General features: G+C 47.3%; 1 protein-coding gene across 2 annotated transcripts in view; it reads left to right on the plus strand.

The window, feature by feature from the left end:
* The window catches only part of me1 (malic enzyme 1, NADP(+)-dependent, cytosolic), a 64205-nt gene that overhangs the window by 40824 nt on the left and 2789 nt on the right, over window positions 1-20592 (plus strand). For both annotated transcript variants that reach the window (XM_036539115.1, XM_036539116.1), the window contains exons 4-9: window positions 1569-1644; window positions 2488-2649; window positions 8513-8616; window positions 17584-17693; window positions 18327-18424; window positions 19101-19214. In XM_036539115.1, coding sequence (XP_036395008.1) covers window positions 1569-1644; window positions 2488-2649; window positions 8513-8616; window positions 17584-17693; window positions 18327-18424; window positions 19101-19214 — 664 coding nt within the window. The remainder of the gene's footprint in view (window positions 1-1568; window positions 1645-2487; window positions 2650-8512; window positions 8617-17583; window positions 17694-18326; window positions 18425-19100; window positions 19215-20592) is intronic.

Raw genomic sequence — 20592 nt, forward strand, 5'->3', positions numbered from 1 at the left:
ACCCCTCCATCACTCCTCAGGGTCGGGGCGGTCAAAGGCTGAGGAAAGGCACGTGTGACTGGAGTCAGTGGAGGAGATTCAAAATAAGGGCATGCACAAGAGCAGCCCTGCTATAGAGTTGGTTGGAACAACTAGGTTGTAGAATGCACCAGGCTGGGCTTTTTCACCAGTGGCCTGTGGGCTAGGAGTCCCTGAGGGATGTGACAGGCCTCCTCAAGTCATTGTGAATAATACTGTAGATAAAACTCAAAAACTGTAATGGAGCCACTTTCATGAAGGGAAACCCTGTGGTAACCTGGATCAATTGATCTTCTAGAACTCAGACACCATTATTACTCACTGCTGGTGAAGGGTCAAGGGTCAGAGGATGCCTCTCTCACTCCAGGGCTGTCATCTTCACAGGTGACTCCAGATTCTCGATCCTTCCAGCTACAGAAATGTGTTATGAGGGAGCCCTGTGGGTCGTAAAGGGCCTTTCAGTCTCTCGCTGTGAGGCTGGGGTACCGCTTTATCTCCTGCTGTTTGGAGAGGGGTGTATTTTCTCAGTGAATTCATCCGGTCCCTGTACTGCACTCCTATGTCTCTGACCCCCTGGAGCCAGGGTGACAAATGCCCTCAGCTGTCACATCAAACCGGGAATGTTGCTCTCCAGGTGAGGAGAACCATGGAAGCCACCTCCTCAGCGGAATCCACAATGAAGCAAACCTATACCCTGTTGCATATCTGTTTCACGATGCTTGGAACAACTTTGAAACTGTTAAAAGTTTTTGATATCGCTTTTTCCAGTCTTACATACAGAACAACGCTAGAAAGCTTGGCTGAATCGTGACACATGTTCCCAGGACACTTGCAGACACCTGCAATGCATGTTATTCTGCCAATTCCACAAAAAAGTCACATTGCACCACAAGGCAGGGGTAGATAAGAGACACTTATGGCACAGATGAAGTTTATCACAGTGATTCCATGAGGCACATTAATGCCCTTCCTATTACGTACCTTAGATTGTGAATGTTTTGGGTTTGACAATCACATTCCTGTCCTTCATTGGGTCCGGAAGATTCTGTGTTTTTAGCACGCCGATCTGCGATGGTGTTTTTATTAGAGGGCAATAAATGGAGAGTTTTCGTAAATGCTGCACATCTGGAAGTGATACCACCTCTGCATTCTAACCAGATGCTGTTCCCCAGGTGACGTGGACCCCCTCTTCCAACTCACTCGACCCCCCCACACACATACACACACACACACATGCTCAATGGGCTTGTCAACACCTCAGTGACGTCTTGGCAGCTTACAGACGGCACTCTAACTCATAAATCTTCGGAAATTCAAAGATTTGATTTGGGAATCAGGTCCATAATAGTTTATTCTTCGCCTTCCATGTAAGTGTAAGATTTGAGCTTCTCCTGATGAGTATTAACAGGGCACTGGAGGTGCTGTGGTGTTGAGAATCTGAGGCAGTACTGAACAGATGGCACCACCGCAGGTGAAGCCACCGTCACAGGTGACCCAACTTCTCATTCTCTCTGTCTCCCTCTGTCTGTGTGTCTGTCTGTCTGTTGCAGAGGGCTGTTCATCACCATCCATGATCGCTCCCACATCTCCACCTTGCTGCAGAGCTGGCCTGAGAAGGATGTACGGGTGAGTAGCCCAAAGGGGGGTGGGTGCTGTGCTAGTTACACATGCTCCTCCCTCCATTCCGCAGACACACATACACACCCACACACACACACTGATCTGTACATTGGCTTGAATGTAAGAAACCTTTGAGAATGGGCACAAAGCAATTTTAGCAAAAAATGTGAAACAATTCCAGAAATAAACTTAATTTCCCTCCCCAGCTTTGCAAGTGTTGGCAATGTACAAAACATTCATGCACAATTGCATGAATTTCCCGGCAAAAACAATGCCATAAACTCTAATGATTGGTTCATAAAGTGTGAAAAAGTAATTACAGCAGTGATTTCATCTCTCGGAGGAGAACTCAGAATGCAGTGAGGACCAGCTCTGAGGTATGGCTGTAAAGACTGGCTATGGGATCTGGCGATGAGATCTCTCTGTAAGGCCCAGGAAGAGGGATCAGCTTGAAGGGGCTGATGTCAGACACTCCTGTTCCTCCTGCTCTTCATTTTTTAGATCGCACCCCTAGCTCAGACAAGTGAGCGTGCTTAATGTGGTGTATAACAGAGCAGTTTGTCTGTCAGAACAGCACACCTGCAGCTGATTGGTCATATATGGCAGCTAAACGGGGCAGTAGTGTGGGATAGTGGTAAGAAACGGCTCATAACCAAAAGGTTGCTGATTCAACTCCCTGCTGGGGCACTGCTGCTGTACCCTTAGGCAAGGTATTTAACCCAGAATTGCCTCAGTAAATATGCATGTCAGAGTTGTGACCAGTGTAAGTCACCTTGTAATGTAATGTAATGTAATGCCCGTTAAATGACAATAATGTAATGTAAACAGCAGCTGTGGTTTGACTGACAGGCCGTGGTGGTGACGGACGGGGAGCGGATCCTGGGTCTCGGGGACCTGGGCTGTTACGGCATGGGCATCCCGGTGGGCAAGCTGGCGCTCTACACGGTCTGCGGAGGAACGCCACCCCAGCAGTGCCTGCCCGTCATGCTGGACGTGGGCACTGAAAATGAGGTAATCACAGCGGCACGCCTGACAGGCAGGAAAACACACAGACATGCCCTGCAATCAGGTAAACAAGGGGGCATACCCAGCAACCAGGGAAATACAGGATGCACCCACCGAGCAGGTAAACACACTGGTACACCCAACATCTGAGCAATCATAGAGATGCAGCAAACACCCTTGTGCCTCGTGAATACAGAAGAACACCTATCAATCAGGTTATTATTTATTTTTTTTGCCCCCACCCTCATCCTCAGCTTCCTTCAGATGACATCTTTATTCTCATGCTGCAATAAACAATTTAACAGTGCAAATATTTTTCACGAAAGTTAACAATTGCTCAGTGCCTTATGTCAACCCCCCCCCCCCCCTCCCAGGGCCCTCAGTCACTCAAGTTAATTCATTGTTCAGGTTAACAAAGCAGGAATCCAGGCAAATACAGACAGCAAGGTAAACGCATGCCTTCAAGTGGCCTAATTGTTAGCCACTGTCCTAGTAGTATGTACTACCAGGGGTGTGGCATCATCTTCCCATCAAGCAGCAGTGGGAAGCAAGAAAAGAGAGAAACCAAAAGGAGGAAGATAGAGGGGGACAGAGATGAGGAGGTGAGGGAGAGTGACAGAAAGAAGGAAAATAACGTGGGTGAGAGAGAATATTCCATGTCTGTCATTCTCATTCCGCTGCCTTTCAGCTCTCTTCCAGTTCACACATCAACAAACTGCTTGGAACAAAAGATTTCCCCAAATATTAAAATATAAAAGATATTTTATTGTTGCACATAAAATATTACACGCCACTGGATGTGGTGCCTGGAAGAGGTGTCTGGGACTAATTTGGGCCGGCCAATCACAGAGGCTGTTCACTGACCCACAGATACCACTGTCCATTTATCCATACCTCCCAGTCCCTGCGCCATGTGTCTATGAAGTCCCCATGCTGTAAGGTGTGCTCTGCAAGGATAGTCCTTTGGGGGGCGCTGTTATAGTCTAACAGCTTCTAATGCAGCACACTGAGCCCTGTGTTTGGGGGAGAGCTTGTCCCTCTCAGTGTGCGTCTGCAGTTTAAATCTTTTACAGGCTCAAAACACAAGTTTATGTGGCTCCCAAAGGCTTTGATGGGGAGTTCCATGTCTGGGTTTGTGTCCTCAATGTCCTCTATCGTTAATGAGCCTCAAGACTCATTAACAGAACTACGAGGATATGTCTTTGAGGCTCAGAGTAGAGACTGCAGTTAAAACCCTCTTCACTTTCATGAATTCAACAGCAAACAGTCCACTGTGGGACAGAATACAAGCTTCAGTTGGTTGGAAGTAATAAATGATTAGCATATGGCTTGTCTGTCTTTTTCTGTGCCTTTCAGGAGGGTTGGTACAGCTCGTCCTTTACAGACTCGTGGATTCTCAAAAGGCATTGGTGGCACCTGTGCCCCCTGTGGTGTCAGACACCCACTCCATCTCCTCCTGCTGGCTGTCAGGTCGGCCTGTATGGCACAGGAAGGCTCCTCCGCTCTGAGTCACCGGAGCTGCTGTTCTTCCAAATCTCTGTTTAAGCACTTTTATGCCCCCCTTCCAGGGCATCTGGCTGTACTGACTTGCGGGACGAAGTTACTGCTTCGGCAGTAATGATGGAGTCCTGCAGAAATGAGAAATCCTTGCCCCTCTTCTTTCCAGTTCTGATTAACTACTTCTCATTAGTTCCTGTTACTGCTCATTTGTAGCCTTCATCCAGTGTTGATGAGAGCCAGTGAGGATCCAAATAACATGACCAGGTCTCTCAAACGTGCCCACAGGTATTTTCCCATTCTTGTTAATGCCGCAGTGAGAAAGCGCATGCAGATTACTAAGAGCATTGTTATGCCTCCTTCTGTTTACACAATCCTCCACCGCTACTCGAAGTGGTCTGTGTGATTTATGAGATTTATATTTGAAATGGGTTATTGCAAATATTTGCTTTTATTGTACTATCCAAGAGACCCATTCTACATCTCCAGCTGTTACTTCCCACATCAGATGGCTCTGTGGAAGCAAAGCTGTTCTCCTGCCCTGGAGTAATTGACACAATTACTGTTATTAAAGGATTATTCCGCCTGGTAAAGGCAGCCGTTTTCCGTTTTGTCATCTGCAGAAAGGGGATGCAGTTTCAGGCAGAGCCCCACAGTAATACCTGTGGATTTAAACACAGACTGAAACGGGATCAGTTCTTTATCTTGGTGTTTCTGTAATGTAAAACAAGATAAAGAAGGAATTAGGGTTTTGGGATGAGGGATCTGCAGGTCTGGGATGTGCGTCTCTCTGGGGACACCTGCTACTGCAAGAGCTTCCTAATCCCCTCTGTAAACTGGCACTAATCCTGCAGATGATCTCAAGAGCTGAGGCCAGCACTCCCAGCATCCCCCTGTGCATGCCATAGTACTCTGATGTCAGGAGCTGCACAAAACCTAGAGTAAACCTGGAGTAAATGTGCAGCAACAGTGCTCTCATAAGTTATAGTTATAATGGCTTATGGCCATTGTTGTGGCTTGCATAGGTAACACACAATGCCTGAACAGCCAATAACAAAGCTACAAAGCAAAAGGGAAATTCCAAAGGGCAGATGCCACGCATGACATCACGGCCTCAACACGTGTGCACTGACTGACCAGTGGAGTGCAAACATGGTCTCTCCTCCTTGCTTTTGTTTTGTTCATATGTAAATAGTGTTGGCTGTGTTTACACTCTACGCAGAGGCAGGCAAATTACCACAGAGGCATGTCTTGTATACAGAGATCTTTATTTAAAGGAAGAGCAACAGTCGCAAAGAAGATTTTCTATATTTTGACACTGGTCTGGAGTCTGAGGGTTGACACTCTAAGGCATTTGTGCAGGTAGATGGGATAACCTTTTTACACTGTCAGTAAGTAATCAAGTTTAGTCTAAGGTATTCATGACATCATTCATAGGCAGTTGAATACATTGTTCCTTAATTGGCTAATGCAGGAAGTAGGGGAAAGGTCGTCCGGCTGGAGCCCAATCATATCTCCAGCCCTGACTGTTATGGGGACGGTGAACCATGCAGAGGGGTTTGTTTTGGGGGAGGGGGTGTGTTCTGCTTGACAGAGATGAAACTGGGAGTGAAACTGGGCCTGTCTAACACCGGCTTTGAGTGGCTACTGCACTTGATTTTTGGCTATTGCACAGCTCATCATAAAACCTGGGTACTGTTCACTGCTCATAAAAAACCTGTCGCCTGTTCTGTAGCATAGAATGAAATCTGTCAACAGTTACATGTTTGAATGAAACCTGTCAGCTGTTCCACAGCAAAATTGTTAGTGGTTCAACAGCCCATAGAGGAACTTGTTGGCACTTTCACATCTCTGGGTGAGACCTTTCAGTTGTTCCACAGCTTGGAGTGAAACCTATTGGCTGTTAAACAGCTTAGAGTCAAACCTGCAGGTGGTTCCATAGATGGGATTGACCTGTTATTCTTGCTTTTTTCTGTCAGAGAAGCCGGGCAGTTTTTAACTCTGCTCCTGATGAGGCCTGGTGGAGTTCTGGACGATTTGGCCCCCGTTGGTTCCCTGGCGTCTGCGGTGGTGCTGGGCACAGGGGTGCTGCTGGCCTTTGGGGAGGAATTCATTCCCCTGGATTAGACTCCATGGCACCCAGAGGACATAGAGTGGAAAAAGGCCCCCACTGCAGTACAGTACAGTGTAGGCGGGAGTCCCCTCACTGTGTGTTGAGCTTAAACTACACACTGAAGCCTGGGGAGAATAAACAGCAGCCAGGAGCTCTGTAACCACCACCACCCCCCCCCGAGCCAGGCTGGCGCATGCATGTGGGGCCAGGCAGCTGCACGCAGAGGTCTCAAATATTATGATTTCGCCTCTGCCGCCGAGGCATCAAGGCTGACGAGTGAAAATAAACCAACACCATTGGCTCCTTTTCCACAGAGGCACCAGTGTGGTCTTTAAACAGCATCTGCCGCTGTCCACCCCAATATTGTTTGGTAGAGAACATAGTGACACAATTACTTTTTCCCCTCATCTCAGTCTCTGTATCCCGGTTATGGGCATACCTTTCCTAACATGCAAGGCTGGAACAGAGTTAGACAAACAAACTGCAGTTAAAATGGTACCCAGTGTCTGTAAATGGTGTGTGCGGCGGCTCTCAGGAGTTGTGTGTCAGACTAGGAGGAAATTCTCTCACTCTCTTTCTCTCTCTGCTGTTGTGTCATCAGCCAAAGAAGACTGGGAACCCACAGTGGCAGAATAAATTGGGGATAGGGTTAAATAGGTCAGGTTGGATGGGTAGATGATTCCACTGGGGATAGGAATGCCATAGTAAGTCATCCAGGGTATGTGCGTCTCGCCTCTCTCGGGCACCCTGCAACTCAACAGACGCCTGCAAGTTGTCAGGATTATGTCTGCATAGTAGCAGCTATCCTCCAATGAGTGCCCACTCCACTGCAGTGCACTGTGTGACCCAAAGAGTTGAAAATAGCTGTTGGCTGTTCGTGTTTGTGATGAAGGTTTGCATTCCTCTTGCTCCAGCACTGCTGCGTGAATACAGAGGCTGCTGCATGGAGATGAGTGTGGTACACTGTACAATTGGCAATTTGAAACAAAGGTAGCATGGCGACAAAAAAAAAGTGATAGTGTAGCATAGTGGCAAGGAGCAGAACTCGTAACCAAAAGGCTGCTGGTTTGCTTCCCCACTGAGGCACTGCCATTGTAACCTTGGGCAAGGTACTTAGCCCACAGTTGCCTCAGTAAGGTATCCAGTTGTGTAGATGAATAACATGTCAAAAAAAATGTAACTTATGTAAGTCGCTCTGGATAAGAGCATCTGCTAAATGACAATAATGTAATGTAATGAAATAGAAAAGGAACCTCTACCAGCCCCTTCTTTGTGTCCATTCCGTGTAGTGTCTGGTGAGACCTGTTCCTTTTTTCCAAATGCTAGAGATAAAAACTGACTTTCCTGCAGGTAAACCCAAAACCCCAAGAGAGACAATCACGTTAGTATACAGAAGGAGATGTTTGCTGCCGCTGTCCCAACAGAATTTGCTGGATGTCCAGCCAAAGCGTGCCTGTAATGGGGCTTTAAGGCTCATTTGGGATGAAAGACACATGGTTCACATTACAGGAGCCTTTCAGTAGAGGATCAGAGCAATCAGTTCCAGCGGAGGAGGAGAGGAGTGGTCAGCTGGCAGTGTGACTCAAAACACCCTCCCAAATCATCCGTGATTCCTTTTTCAGTCAACATCAAGCCGTTAGGTAATCCTGTCTCAGAAATGGTTTTTTTTTATTCTTTCACCCACAGGGAGAAAACATTTACCCAGAAACTACAGATAATTCAATTCCAGAATTAGATTTGGGCTGGAGCTGATCTATTATGAAAAGCAAACAACACTCAGATATATGATTATGAAATGCTTTGTGATCTCATCATTACTGGATTGATTAAATACAAACTCAAAGTGATCTTCAGATCAGCTGGTAATGATTTCTCAATACCCCACACAACCTCTACCCCCTGTCTCACCTAGGACTTCACCCCCTGAAGGAGTGGCTCTCCTGTGTCTCTATTATTCCTCTCCTATGTCTCCCCTGTGTCTCACCTGTGTGGATGGGTGAGATACTCTGTGGTTTAAATGCAGAAAATGTTCAGAGGTTCAGCTGCATCTGTAACAGCAGAGTGACCACTGTAAGTGCTTGGCTTTGAGTAAGAATGTGAGCGTAACCTGGCCCCGTCTGCACGGATCGCTGCTCAGCTCGAGGTCTGCTCTCACACATGAGGATCAAACCGCGGGATGCGGACTGAGGAAACGGCTCCCAGCGTTAAATCTGCGCTGTGCTGATGGAATGAGCACGCCTCTCTCCCTCTGTGTTCCAGGAGCTCCTGAAAGACCCGCTGTACATTGGCCTGCGCCACAGGAGGGTGAGGGGCCAGGCCTACGACGACCTGCTGGAGGAGTTCATGAAGGCCGTGACCGACAGGTAGTCACAAACACACTGAACTCAGTGCCCCTGCCAAACACCCCCACCCCCAGCCCAGGGTCTGATTTCACTAAAGCAATGAGGTCATTTCTCAAAAATTCAGGACACCTCAGTTCAGAAACAGCTGAGAAGCCAGTGAGTGGGGTACTAAGGGTCAGTTACGTCAACAAACTTGTCCCAATGCCCCGTTTGTTCAGTGTAATTGGGTAATTAAAAGGGAACACAAGGCCTACTTACAATGCTGAACACTTTTTGAGCCTTGTTGAACCAGTCAGAGACGCAGGGAAAATACATGGGCATGTATTTTGGGCAAAGGGTCTCCATTCCAACTTCTACTGAAGGTAGCCAGATAAAGAATGCAGTAATTAGGTATTCACCTTATTAAGTCCTTGATTTCTACTGTTGTTTTTTGAGAAAGAAAGACAAACATGTAGAGGGAGAGAAGAGGAGTCAATGGGTCTGATTGAGGAAAAGCCCTTATTATTATTATAGTTATGTAACATCATACCACATCAAGCAATGATGGGCAATAACCCCCTCTTCCACAAAACTGTTCATTTTGTTCATCTCATGCAAAATCAGCTGGTACAGCCCTCAGCATTGTCAGGGCTTGTGTTAATACTGAAAAAATATTTAAATGGCCATCTGTCATCACAAATTCCACATGCCTTTGAGATCCCTGATTTTGGTTTGATTGTGATAGAACCTTTAGCTGCCTTGCACGTGGTAATTGCAAAAGAGATGGTAGATGGGGGAGTGAAGTGAGATCAGAGAGCTCTGTGGCCAGAGGGACGCTGTTTGAGTTCAGTGGTAGTGTGACACGACTTTTAGCCGTATCGGGTTTGGGTTTGAGCTGGCTGACAGGGTGATTAGAACATAGCGGTCAGCTGCCCAACAAACAGACAGATTCGCCCGGAAACGGCGTGTCGCCATGTGCACATATTTGTGCTCCTGTATGGTGAGAATGCAGAGAGAAAGTGACCCCACTTTGTTGGATGTGTTGACTCCTGCTGTCTTGCAGAGACTGTGACAGTGACCACACAGTTCCTTCAGAATAGGCTCCATGCGTAACTGTGAAAGTGCAACCTCTTTCCCTCCCTCTCCTTTTTTCCTTTTAACTGTCTCCCTCTTTCTCACACACTCTTTCCCCTCTCTCTTTCCCTCTTACTCTCTCTCTCTCTCTCCCTCTTTGTGTCCCTCTCTCCTTATTTCTCTTTCTTTCTCCCTGGGTTGGGTTCTGGTTCTCTGTCTGCGTGGGCTGGATCAAAAATGATCAGTTCTGTTGCTTGGCTCTAGCCTAGTTCAGAGTGATGTCTTTGGGTCATATCGACTCAGAGTGGCTTCTCAGCGCATATGGATGTATTTAAGGCACAAAGTAGCACTCAGAAACCGAGCGTGTGTGCTTACTCCAGCTGGCAGGAGAAAGCCCTGACTTCATAATAACGGGGTGGCTTCAGAACTGCTGGGAATGTCAACGTTTGTCCACGAAAGCGCGCCATTGGTGGAAAATGAATGATTATGGGGTTGGAGAATGAATGAATGCTAATATTTTCAGAGTTTTTAATAAAATCTCTTTCATTTCAAGAATTTGCAGGAGCACACGCATTCACGCAGAGAAAGAGATGCCATAGGACTGGAGAAGGCCTTTCAGCAGCTCAGATTAGGAGCTGTGGACCGTTAATCCTCTGAATGATTATATGCTCTGGGAAACTTTGGATATTTTCGTCCCGATGCTGAGTATAGAGTGTGTGCCTCTACAATTGTGTCCTGCAGGAGTTCATTTCCTCAGCGTTGCCCTGAAATGAAATGAACTCCTGCCATGTGCAGGTGGCTCAAAACTGTGGGCTTTATCATAATTAAAACTGAGAAATTGATACTCCGTAGATCGTCACCAGGAACAAGGACAGACTGCTATGTGAAGTTCTCCAAAAAAGCTTCAAGCCCAGAACAACAGTGCCTCAGAGTCAAGCGACCAACAGAAGGAGACCAGACCAAAAGAAACAGCAGTTTTCAGACGCAAAACAGAGACTTTTTTATGGTCCAATTAATTCTCCAGGCTTCTGCTCTCTTGAGTTTGTATGAATGGGGAAGCCAGGTTTGAGGGGGTATTTTGTTTTCAGCAACAGGGAGCGGCAGAGCCTTATTTGCCTTTTTTCTTGGGCCCAAATGATTCTCCTCATTTTTTGTGAGATGAAGGGTCCCCGTGTCGAATCCTTAATTGGAGTTCCCGCTTCTCCGCTGAGGAGTGGGTGAATGTCCGGCCGTCACCGTGGTGACAGAGGGGCGGGGGTGACTGATGGGACAGGGAAATGGGGATTGTGTTTCCAAGATGAATGTCAGGGATGGATTTGTTATGAAGTTTGATGAAAGACTTTCTCCCCCTGGAGGAATCTCAGCTGAGCTATATTAATATGGTCCAGGAGAGAGAGAGAGAGAGAGAGAGAGGGTGAAAGAAGGAGAGGGAGAGGAAGAGAGAGACAGGCACAGAGACTTGACATTTAAACTTTATTAAAAGTTTAAAAATATTTTAGTTATAAATCCATGCCAGTGAAATGCGATCTATCTTGTAGATTCATGAAGGGAAAGAAGAGGAAAAGAACACAGCTTGTGATTTATGCACCGCCTAGACTCAGAGTTCAGCAAATAATTTGTCAGCAAATAATATGCAAACTCTATTTCTATTCTGGAAACTATCAGAAATCCTCACCACATCGCTATGCCTATCAGAATCAGAATCAGAATAGACTTTATTGTCATTGTACGGTGGGGGTACAACGAAATTGTGGGTGGTCTGCAACAACAGCGCACTGTGGAACATTTATATCAACACAATACAAATAAGGCACACGACATAATAGACAAAATAGACAAAATATACAATAAAATACAATAAATACAATAAAATACAAATACATTGTAAATAAAAAGAAATATAAAGAGAAACTTGTGCATTAATATGGCCTTTTTAAAAAACTACTTAAAGTGCACAGTAGAATTGCACAGTTGTATTGAGGTAGCGGGTGGGGGGGGGGGGGGGTGTGTGTCAGTGTTTGTTAGCAGTCCGTATGGCCCAGGGGAAGAAGCTATTGGTTAGTCTGGTGGTGTGGGACTTGATTGACCTGAAGCGCCGTCCGGAGGGCAACAGGTCAAACAGGTGATAGGCGGGATGTGAGGAGTCTCCTGTGATGGCCTTAATTTTACTGAGGCAGCAGGATCTGGATATGTCGTCCAGGGAGGGCAGAGGGCAGCCGATAATTTTATCAGACCAGTAGTATGCAGTTTGTTTGTCAATATGGCCTGAGCCTGTCCAAAATTTACAAACTCAACTTTAAACCAGGAAACACTTCTCCAATATGACATGAAAAGACACAAGTCATTTGGATAGAAGCTGAAAGAGAGGAAGCAGTCTGTGGCATTCATGTATGAAAAGATCCACACTTCACAAGGCTCCAAATTCTCCTCCCTGCCTCAAAAAAACATGTTTGGGACTAATGCTTGGGCTGAGCTGGAGCAGAAAACCACTTGTGGAACACACTACAGGCCTCACAACTGGGTGTATGAATTGTCCTCATTGCAGGGGTCGATTCAACTGCACTATCGAATATTTGTCCCTCAAAATTTTTACCACTGACACACGAGCAGCTGCATGCCGCATTTTCTCTCTTAATGCTCTTAGGCTTCCACTCAGTCTATGTAAAAAATTACATCAGCAGGGGGTTCCATCTTTGAAGAAGGGTCTTTGAGAGAATTGGAAAGCTGGTCCCACCAGAATGGAGGGCCATGCAGTGTCTTGAGCTCCCCTGCTCCCACTAGCTGGAGCTCCATCCAGCATCTCCACCACACCGAGGCATGACATCAATCGCTTGCATTCTCTAACGGAACAAACAGCTGGATTTCTGGCCGACTCCTCTTTGCTGTCTTCCAAAATTCTTTATCTAACTGCAGAATGTGCTTGAGTCTGATAGCTCCTGTCATGGTGAAGCCGTGGGGTAAATTCCCTCATTTTAGGCCAGCCTCCAGTAAAAGAGGGTTGAGACTCCTGAATAAGCACATCCTCGGTCACATGGTGTCCCTGCAGTGTCTCCAGCTGTAGCAGCCTTCAGGCTATCAGCACACTGCTACAGACCTCAGGCATCACCGCTGTGAGGAGAAGCCTCCGCCAAAGAGCTGCCAGTCATAGCCTAACTCCCCCACCTGCCTCAAGAAGAACAAAGTTCTGCCTCCAGATAAGCCCTGGCGAGCACAACAGTCCTTACGCAGCCTGCAGCTATAAGTCAGACCCCACAGATCTGTGACAGCCTTCCCAGCTTCCTCCGCAGGCGGGTACAGGAATGCTGGTCACAGCCAGTGGTTTCCATCCCAAAAGCAGGAGAGCAGTGCTGACCACATCTCTGTGAGCAGTCCGATCGGAGGGCCCAGGTTGGCCAGCCCGTGCATCCACATGGTGGCCAGTGTTGATCACAGGATCACTCCCCTGTAAGACATCTGAGGCAATAACCATCTCCATCTGGACGAGTCTAGAATTCCCTCCTAATTTTTCAGGTCATGTCACTGGCATGCCAAGACAATAGCCAGCGCTTTGGAACCAGACTTTTTTGACTGCAGGGGTTGGGAGAACACTCGGGGGGGTGTTGAGGGGGGGTGGTTGGGGTGCACTCGAAACCACAGGAATAATGTGGTGAAAAGAGGGACATAATCAGAGACATAATTCATCCTGATGAGATCTGCAATGATGTATACTCTTCTGATTATATCTGTGGGATCTCTGGGGTTTTTCTTTTAGGCTTTCAGGTGGTTTAGAAGCTGACCAACAGCACTTTGGTTTAGATAGGATATGATGTTTGCCTCTGTGTGTGTCTGTGAGTGTGTGTGGGCGTGTGTGTGTGTGCGTGTGTGTGCGTGTGTGTTTGTGTGTCTGTGAGCGTATGTGTGTGCGTGTGTGTTTGTGTGTCTGTGAGTGTATGTGTGTATGTGTGTGCACGTGTGTCTACGTGTGCACGTGTGCGCGCGCGCGTGTGTGTGTGTGTGTGTGTAGACATATGTGTTTGGACAAAGCTCTCTCGTCCGTGACCCTCTGTATCTAAGTCGCTGGGTCCCTGGAATGTGTGCAGGAGAACAGCAGTCTTTCATGCCCTTTCAGTTTTTCTGTCTCGCAGGAAAGAAGAGGAGACTTCCGGAATATTTTACACAATAGTTCAGATTTCATTTGGCTTCACGTTGGGAGCGTGTGGAGTTCACCCCCGCGTCGGGCGAGATGGAGTTACCATCCCTAGCCGAGCCCGAGATCGCCCGTCATCCCACTGTCTGCAGGCGCGCTGTGCTCTGAGTGATCTGCCACATGGGTCACCAGCGCCTCCTTGCACAGTCATTTCATCTGCTGTGAATCCGAGCAGCATGACAGAAACACATTTACGCTCCGTTTAAAGGACCGGCAGACTGAAACCCTAGTTGTTCCATCAAAAGACGGATATTGGACTGTTTCTGTCTGAGAATTATTTCCTACAATAAGAACGTATCTGATTCGCACAGGTTATAAATCAGTGAATAATAAAACTGTTCGGAACAAAAAGACCACTGTATTGTGAGATGATGATGGCCGATTGCTTTTGCAGCTCTTGGTCATTGTAGCCTGCAAAGTGGCGGTGTGCCATGGGTTTTGTCTGCCTCCGCGACCCACTCCGCACTGTAGGATCTGCTGCTCCGCACTGGGAGGGTTGCCGTCCTGTGTTGTAGGAGATGCCTCTCCACACTTCAGGAGCTTATACTATGTGCTGTCCCTGCATGGTATCAGCAGACGATGGCCAGGCTATTTGGGACCTCTCAGCTGGGTCTGAATCTTTTGCCTAAAAAAGGGCTGGTTTCTGTAGGAGTCCAGGAGGCAGTCTAAGATGCATTCTGCTGAGTGACCACAGTGACCTGTCTCCCGGGTGTTTGAGGAGAAGGGAGACACTGCCCTGACAGCGGCTCAGAGTCAGCGTGTGTGACTTTGCGCTGGGCTCAGCTCTGTCACTATGGAGCACCAGGTGCAGGAGTCGGCTGTGCCTCGGGTCTGGGTGTCTCTATTGTCACCGAGTCGTTTCCCATCACCCCCCCCACACTCCCGTGTGTAAGGCCGAAGTCGAGTCCCGTCCTGTTCGTCCCATCAAACGGGCCTCCGAGCCCCCGGGGTCTGCCCCTTTTGTCTGTCTGTTTTACAGCAGGCTGAGTGGTGCATTGTGGGACAGCACCATTCAGACGGGGCGACAGTGAAAGACAACAGGCTTAAGAGCGAATGGAGAACGGGCCCGTGAAAACAAAGGGGCCGGCAAGAGCTTTGTTTTCCCCAAGGCTTGAAAACTGCAGGGAGCAACCCGCTCTGAGACCCGCAGCTGGGACTGACACACACTTGAGACCTGAGAGAGAGGGAGAGAGATGGGGGGAGTTGAGAGACAGAGAGAGAGAGGCAGAGAAAGATGGTGGAGAGTCAGAGAAGGGGAGTGAAACTGGGGGAGAGAATGGAGAATAGTGAATGAATGATGAACTCTGCCAAAAAACTGTACTTTCTATTACTCTGTGACTAAGAGAGAACTATATGGGGAGACAAAGTAACGATTCTTAGACGGAACATCCACACACAGAGACTGTCCCAGTGATGCAGTTCTCCAGTTGGCACGGCAGCACGGTGATGCATTCTGAAGCACACCAGAGGGCCCTGTTTCTGTTACAGCCCCTCAGGGCTCCCACATTTCTCCAGGCCAACGCAGAGCGCAGGCGTGATGCTTATTTGATCTTAGTTTATGGAGGTTTGTTGCTTTCCGGTGTCTCCTCCACCTACATCGTCTCCACGCTGTAGTTGTCCCTTTATAGAAAGTACATCTTCATAAATCTTGATGCGGTCCTGTTTTAAGAAGTTATTAGATCCGTGTTGGATAGCATCTCTCTGACTCACTCCGACCTTTTTTTTTTTCCACCATCACGGATTCCTCGTGGAAATGAAGGCTGTCAGCAAATAAACCCAAAGTGTTTCTACAGGTCTCTTCTGGTAGGACAGTTACACTGATTTCTTCAATAAAGTGCCGTAACCCTGGGGAGGGGATCTGTTGCTCGTGCTGTAAGAAAAGGAGCCATTATTCCCTCTCAGGAAAAAGCTCAGAGGCCAGCGTTCAGAGCCCCTTCCCCCAGCCTGACTGCGCCCACTGTGCTCTCTGTTGGAGTTCACACTGTTACTGTGATCCATCCTCAGTTTCCCCCCTCCGCTGAAACCCAAGCCTCATCAGACCCCATCCCTGTAGCCGTCTCTCTACACAGTGCGTTTCCCTGGCGTACGACTGTAAAATACCTAACACGGAGAGAGGGATTGAGTTTACTGTTCCAGCTAATTTAGGGAATCGTATAAACACTGCCTGTTATCTTGAATGATTTGGTAATATTATTGTATGGATTATGCCGGAGGGTGGGGAGGCTGGTAGCCCTTTGCTTAGGTGTGAGGTGGACTCTGAAGTAGCTTGCTGAATTCATGGGTGATTGTTTATACAGTGGCGGGACTGGCCGAGCGTCCTGGCTCAGGGAAGCAGGGATTTTAACCAGAACAGTTTTTGTAGTCAGAGAAAGGCTCCTGGCCCGAGTGTGATTGGAGATGCTTGGCTTGCTTTGAAGTGTAGGTGTGTGTGTATATGTGTGTTTGTGTCTGTGTGTGTGTGTGTGTGTGTCTGTGTGTGTATATATGTGGATGCTGTGTCTCTGTTTGTCTGTGCACGTGCATGTGTGTGTGTGTGTGTGTGTGTATCTGTGGACTGATGTATGAAGTGCATTTGCGTGAACATGCATGTGTATAAGTGTGTGTGAGTGTGTGTGCGTTTTAATTACAGACATCAGGCACCGTGGCCTCTCGTCCCCACACTTTCCGCAGCTGTGATTACGGCGTCTATTAGAGACGGCTGGTGGCAGCTTTGAAAGGCCTCAGATGAAAGGTGCTCATCTTCAGAGCCTCTCTCTCTGCAAAGCGCTGGCTGTTTTCATCCCCTGTATTCTCCTCCACCGCTGGCCAGAGGGCAGAGATCTGTGCTGCCTTTCATACAGGCCTCAATGCAGCAGAGCTGGTTCAGGCCGTGCTCCAGTGTTTGCGTTCTTTCTGTTAATATCTGATGTGTGTCTGCGGAGGAGCAGCGTCAGCTGCTGAAATAAGTCAGTGTTTTTATTAGCGGGATCTGTGAGTGTAAATCCCAGAGCTGTGGCATTTCTCCAGATTTCTCAAGGTGAGCGTTCTCCCATGTAGGGTCATTCCTCTGCATCTACAGTGACGCGTTTCAGTGGGAAAATATTGCTCTGATGACTGTAGTTATTGGTTGTTGTCACTGTAAAGCAATTTACTGGAGAAATGTTGCTTGTAGTTACAGTGACATTTAGGGAAGTAACACCTGTATGACCAGGGATACAGTGGAAAGTGGAAAATAATATTGTTTGTAGAAGGAACTGTATGTGTGTTGTGATTTTTCAATAATCAGGATAGATCTACGAGAGTCCAAGGAAGACTTTTGTTCATGACACTGTTCATATCAATGTGCCATATTGCCAGAAGAGAGCACTCACGCAACCCCACACTCCTCACTCAATCACATTTATTCGTTTACACTCCTCACTGCATGCTCCCCACTTTTTACCAATACCTACTCACCTCCTCTAATCATCACTCACTCTTCACTGCCCCGCCTTCATCACTCACTTTGAGCTGCTCTCCTCCTGTCCAATGTTCCTGTGATGTTCAATGGTGAAAGAGCGCCCTCTACATGAGAAAAGACAGCACTGGGCCCCAAGTTTCTCCCATTCCTACTGTGTGTGTGTGTGTGTGTGTGTGTGTGTGTGTGTGTGTGTGTGTGAGTGAGTGTGTGTGTGTGTGTGTGTCTGAGTGTGTGTGTGAGCACGCATGTCGTCTGCACTGTCTAATGTAATCCACAGGTACTGTCTGAACTGGTGCTCTGTAATCCGCAGGTATGGGATGGACTGTCTGATCCAGTTTGAAGACTTTGCCAACAACAATGCCTTCCGTCTGCTGCACAAGTACCGTAACAAGTACTGCACTTTCAATGATGATATCCAAGGTACCTCCATGCATCTCTCTTCTGTGATCCAATGAGAAACTGACACACTGGCACACTGGCACACACACACTCGCTCACACACACACACACACACATACACACACACACACACACAATTCTGGTCCAACGGAAAAGAGCAGTAATGTTCTGTTCTGGTTAAACGGGACCACAGTATCAGTCACACCATATCCTAAGGCCCATTAGGCCGTCTCTTTAAAACAAAAACCAGCATTCCAGGGGAATTAGGCCTAATCACAGTAGCCAGTGATTTGAAGGGTAATTTAAACCACATTTTCTCTGATTCTCCTGAGCAAACATCTTTGCAAATTCTGCCGAAAAAAACAAAGCTGAGACCACACCGTCTCCTCTGTCTCTCAGAAGGGTCCTTTTGTGGTAGTGCACGCTTCTGTACCTGTGCTCCTTTCTACTTTTTCTTTCCCATTCTCTGTGTCTTTCTTTTTCTTTATCTCCCCTACCTTGTCTCCTCTCTTACCCTGCCCTCCCCCCTACAAATGTCTCTCTATCTCTCTCTGGCTCTCTCTCTTTTTCTCTGTTTGTCTATCCACGGATCTGTCTGTCTCTCTGGTACTGCCTGTATGAAGGTATGCAACTCCCTCTACCCTCCCCCCCCAGGTACAGCTGCAGTGGCAGTGGCCGGCCTCCTCGCTGCCCTTCGCATCACCAAGAGCAGGATGTCGGACCATACCATTTTGTTCCAGGGTGCTGGGGAGGTATGTGCCAAAGCCAAGGGGAGAGGGACCTCTCTGTGCTTGTAGGATTCGCTCCGTTTACAGTGCAACACCATGGCGGCCTGATTACACATAATTACACATAATTACAGTAGCGTTACCACAGAGTCCAGCTACACAGTGCTCACTAGACCCTGTCCTAGTAAAACACGACAATAAAACGGAAATAAACCGAAGATAATTTGTCTTGGGGAGACATTGGAATTACAAACCCATTTCCAAACATGACTGGACATTTTTTTCAGTTTGCTCCATCCTCTGGTGTTTATGGTCTGTTTGTGTGTGGACCAACATGCAGCTATGGTTCTCTCTTAGACGCAATGGATGATTGTACCAGAAATCCCAAAACGACTCCAAAGTGCTATTACCCTGCGTAACTGACGTCAGTGGTATAGAGTTAGGCAGGTCAGCAGCTGGGTTGATTTATACTTAAAGAGCACCTTGTACTGTTTCATCACCATAAAACTAGTTTGAAAACCATAGAGCAGCGTAGATCTGAGCTGAGTCATGCTGTGATCAGTGTAAATCATGAAATAAGTACTACAGATAGCTGCAGTGTGCTATTCGTAACGGCGTTTGTTACAGCAGGATGATGGCAGCTCCTGTGCTCGTGTCTGCTGGCGCCTCACACTGGCCTCCTTTGTTTGGTTTTACCCAGGCTGCAATGGGAATAGCTGACCTCATCACCATGGCGATGGAGAAGGAGGGAATCCCCAGAGAGCAGAGCCTGAAAAAGATCTGGATGGTTGACTCCAAGGGGCTCATCGTCAAGGTGACCCAGCACCCCTCACTTCCCCTGCAGTCATGTCCCTTTGGCAGAGTGTGAATGATTTCTGTCAAAGTGTAAATAGTGCTCTGACTTGTCTAAGTGAGTACTTCTGGCCTGTCTGAGTGTATCTGTTGGCCTGTCTGAGTGAGTCCACGAGCCTGTTTGACTGAGTGCCCTGAGTATGTTGTCTGAATGAGTATCCTGTCCAGTCTGAGTGAGCTGGCAAGCCAGTCTGACTGAGTACTCTATTAGCGAGTGAATCTGTGAGCAGTACTGTAGACATTCCTCATTTACTGTGCAGGCACCATGGTGAGCCTGATGCTTGACAGCACAGTTACTACGGTGAAATTCTTGACTGACAGCACAGTGACTACTTGGTGTAACTCATTATTGACAGTGTTGTTGTCACTGGCTAAAACTTCTGATCTTGACAGCAGCAAATTTTTTTGACTAACCCAGGTATCAGGCAACATTTTGAGTCACTATTAGAGAAACATTTGTCACTTCAGTAATGGTTTGGGTGCAGCTTCTGTGTGTTGTCGGATGGACTCCCGATCATCTTGTCACTGCTGCCCTCTGGTGGTGTAGAACGTTGCATATTAAAATGCAGCAAATAGAAACAGGATTTTGTTTTTTCACATAAAGCCCACTCCATCCTATACATATACGTATGTGACATGTGAAGGTAGAGTGTGATTTGTGTGATCTGTGGTATGATAGTAACCCACACTCTGGGCTTACTTAGTCATTAAGGTTTTGCCTTTAGTGTAGGCGGACCCCTAGTCTGGATTCAAATCTGGTCGTGTGATCTGCTGATAATAATTGGAATCCTACTGATGATCTGATGATGTCAGTGGAGTAGCACCTATCCTCCACTGAGCACCTACTCCACTCTTGTGCGAAAAATAGCCATTGACTGCATGCAAGAGTGCTGGAGCACTGAATTTGTCTTGCCTCAGCACCAGTGCACAAGTGTAGAGGTTGTCGCAGTGAGATGAGCCTGGTAAATACAATTATCACTTGTGAAATAGAGTTGCATAAAGCATGTAAAGCATTAAAAAATCCATCCGCATATTACAGATGGCCTGTTTGATTTGTAGTGGTCTGTGGAGTTGTATGTGAGGCTTACTGTGCTGAGTCATAACCGTAAATGGTGAGGGATTGACCATAGTGTAATGAATATATCTCCCACAAGAGGGTGCTGGTGACAGCAAACAGCTCCATGACCAATCGCCCTGCTTTCATGTCATTATGTTGTAAGGGCAACGCGTAGCCTTTACTTCAAGGAAATTCTGAATGACAGAAATGTCCCTGGAAAGGGTTGAGTATTGGGGAGGGGGTGATTTACATGGCTAGATGACAGTGGTCTCTATTTATAACC

The sequence above is a fragment of the Megalops cyprinoides genome, chromosome 10 (assembly GCF_013368585.1).
Source record: "Megalops cyprinoides isolate fMegCyp1 chromosome 10, fMegCyp1.pri, whole genome shotgun sequence".
In the NCBI taxonomy this organism is placed as follows: domain Eukaryota; kingdom Metazoa; phylum Chordata; class Actinopteri; order Elopiformes; family Megalopidae; genus Megalops; species Megalops cyprinoides.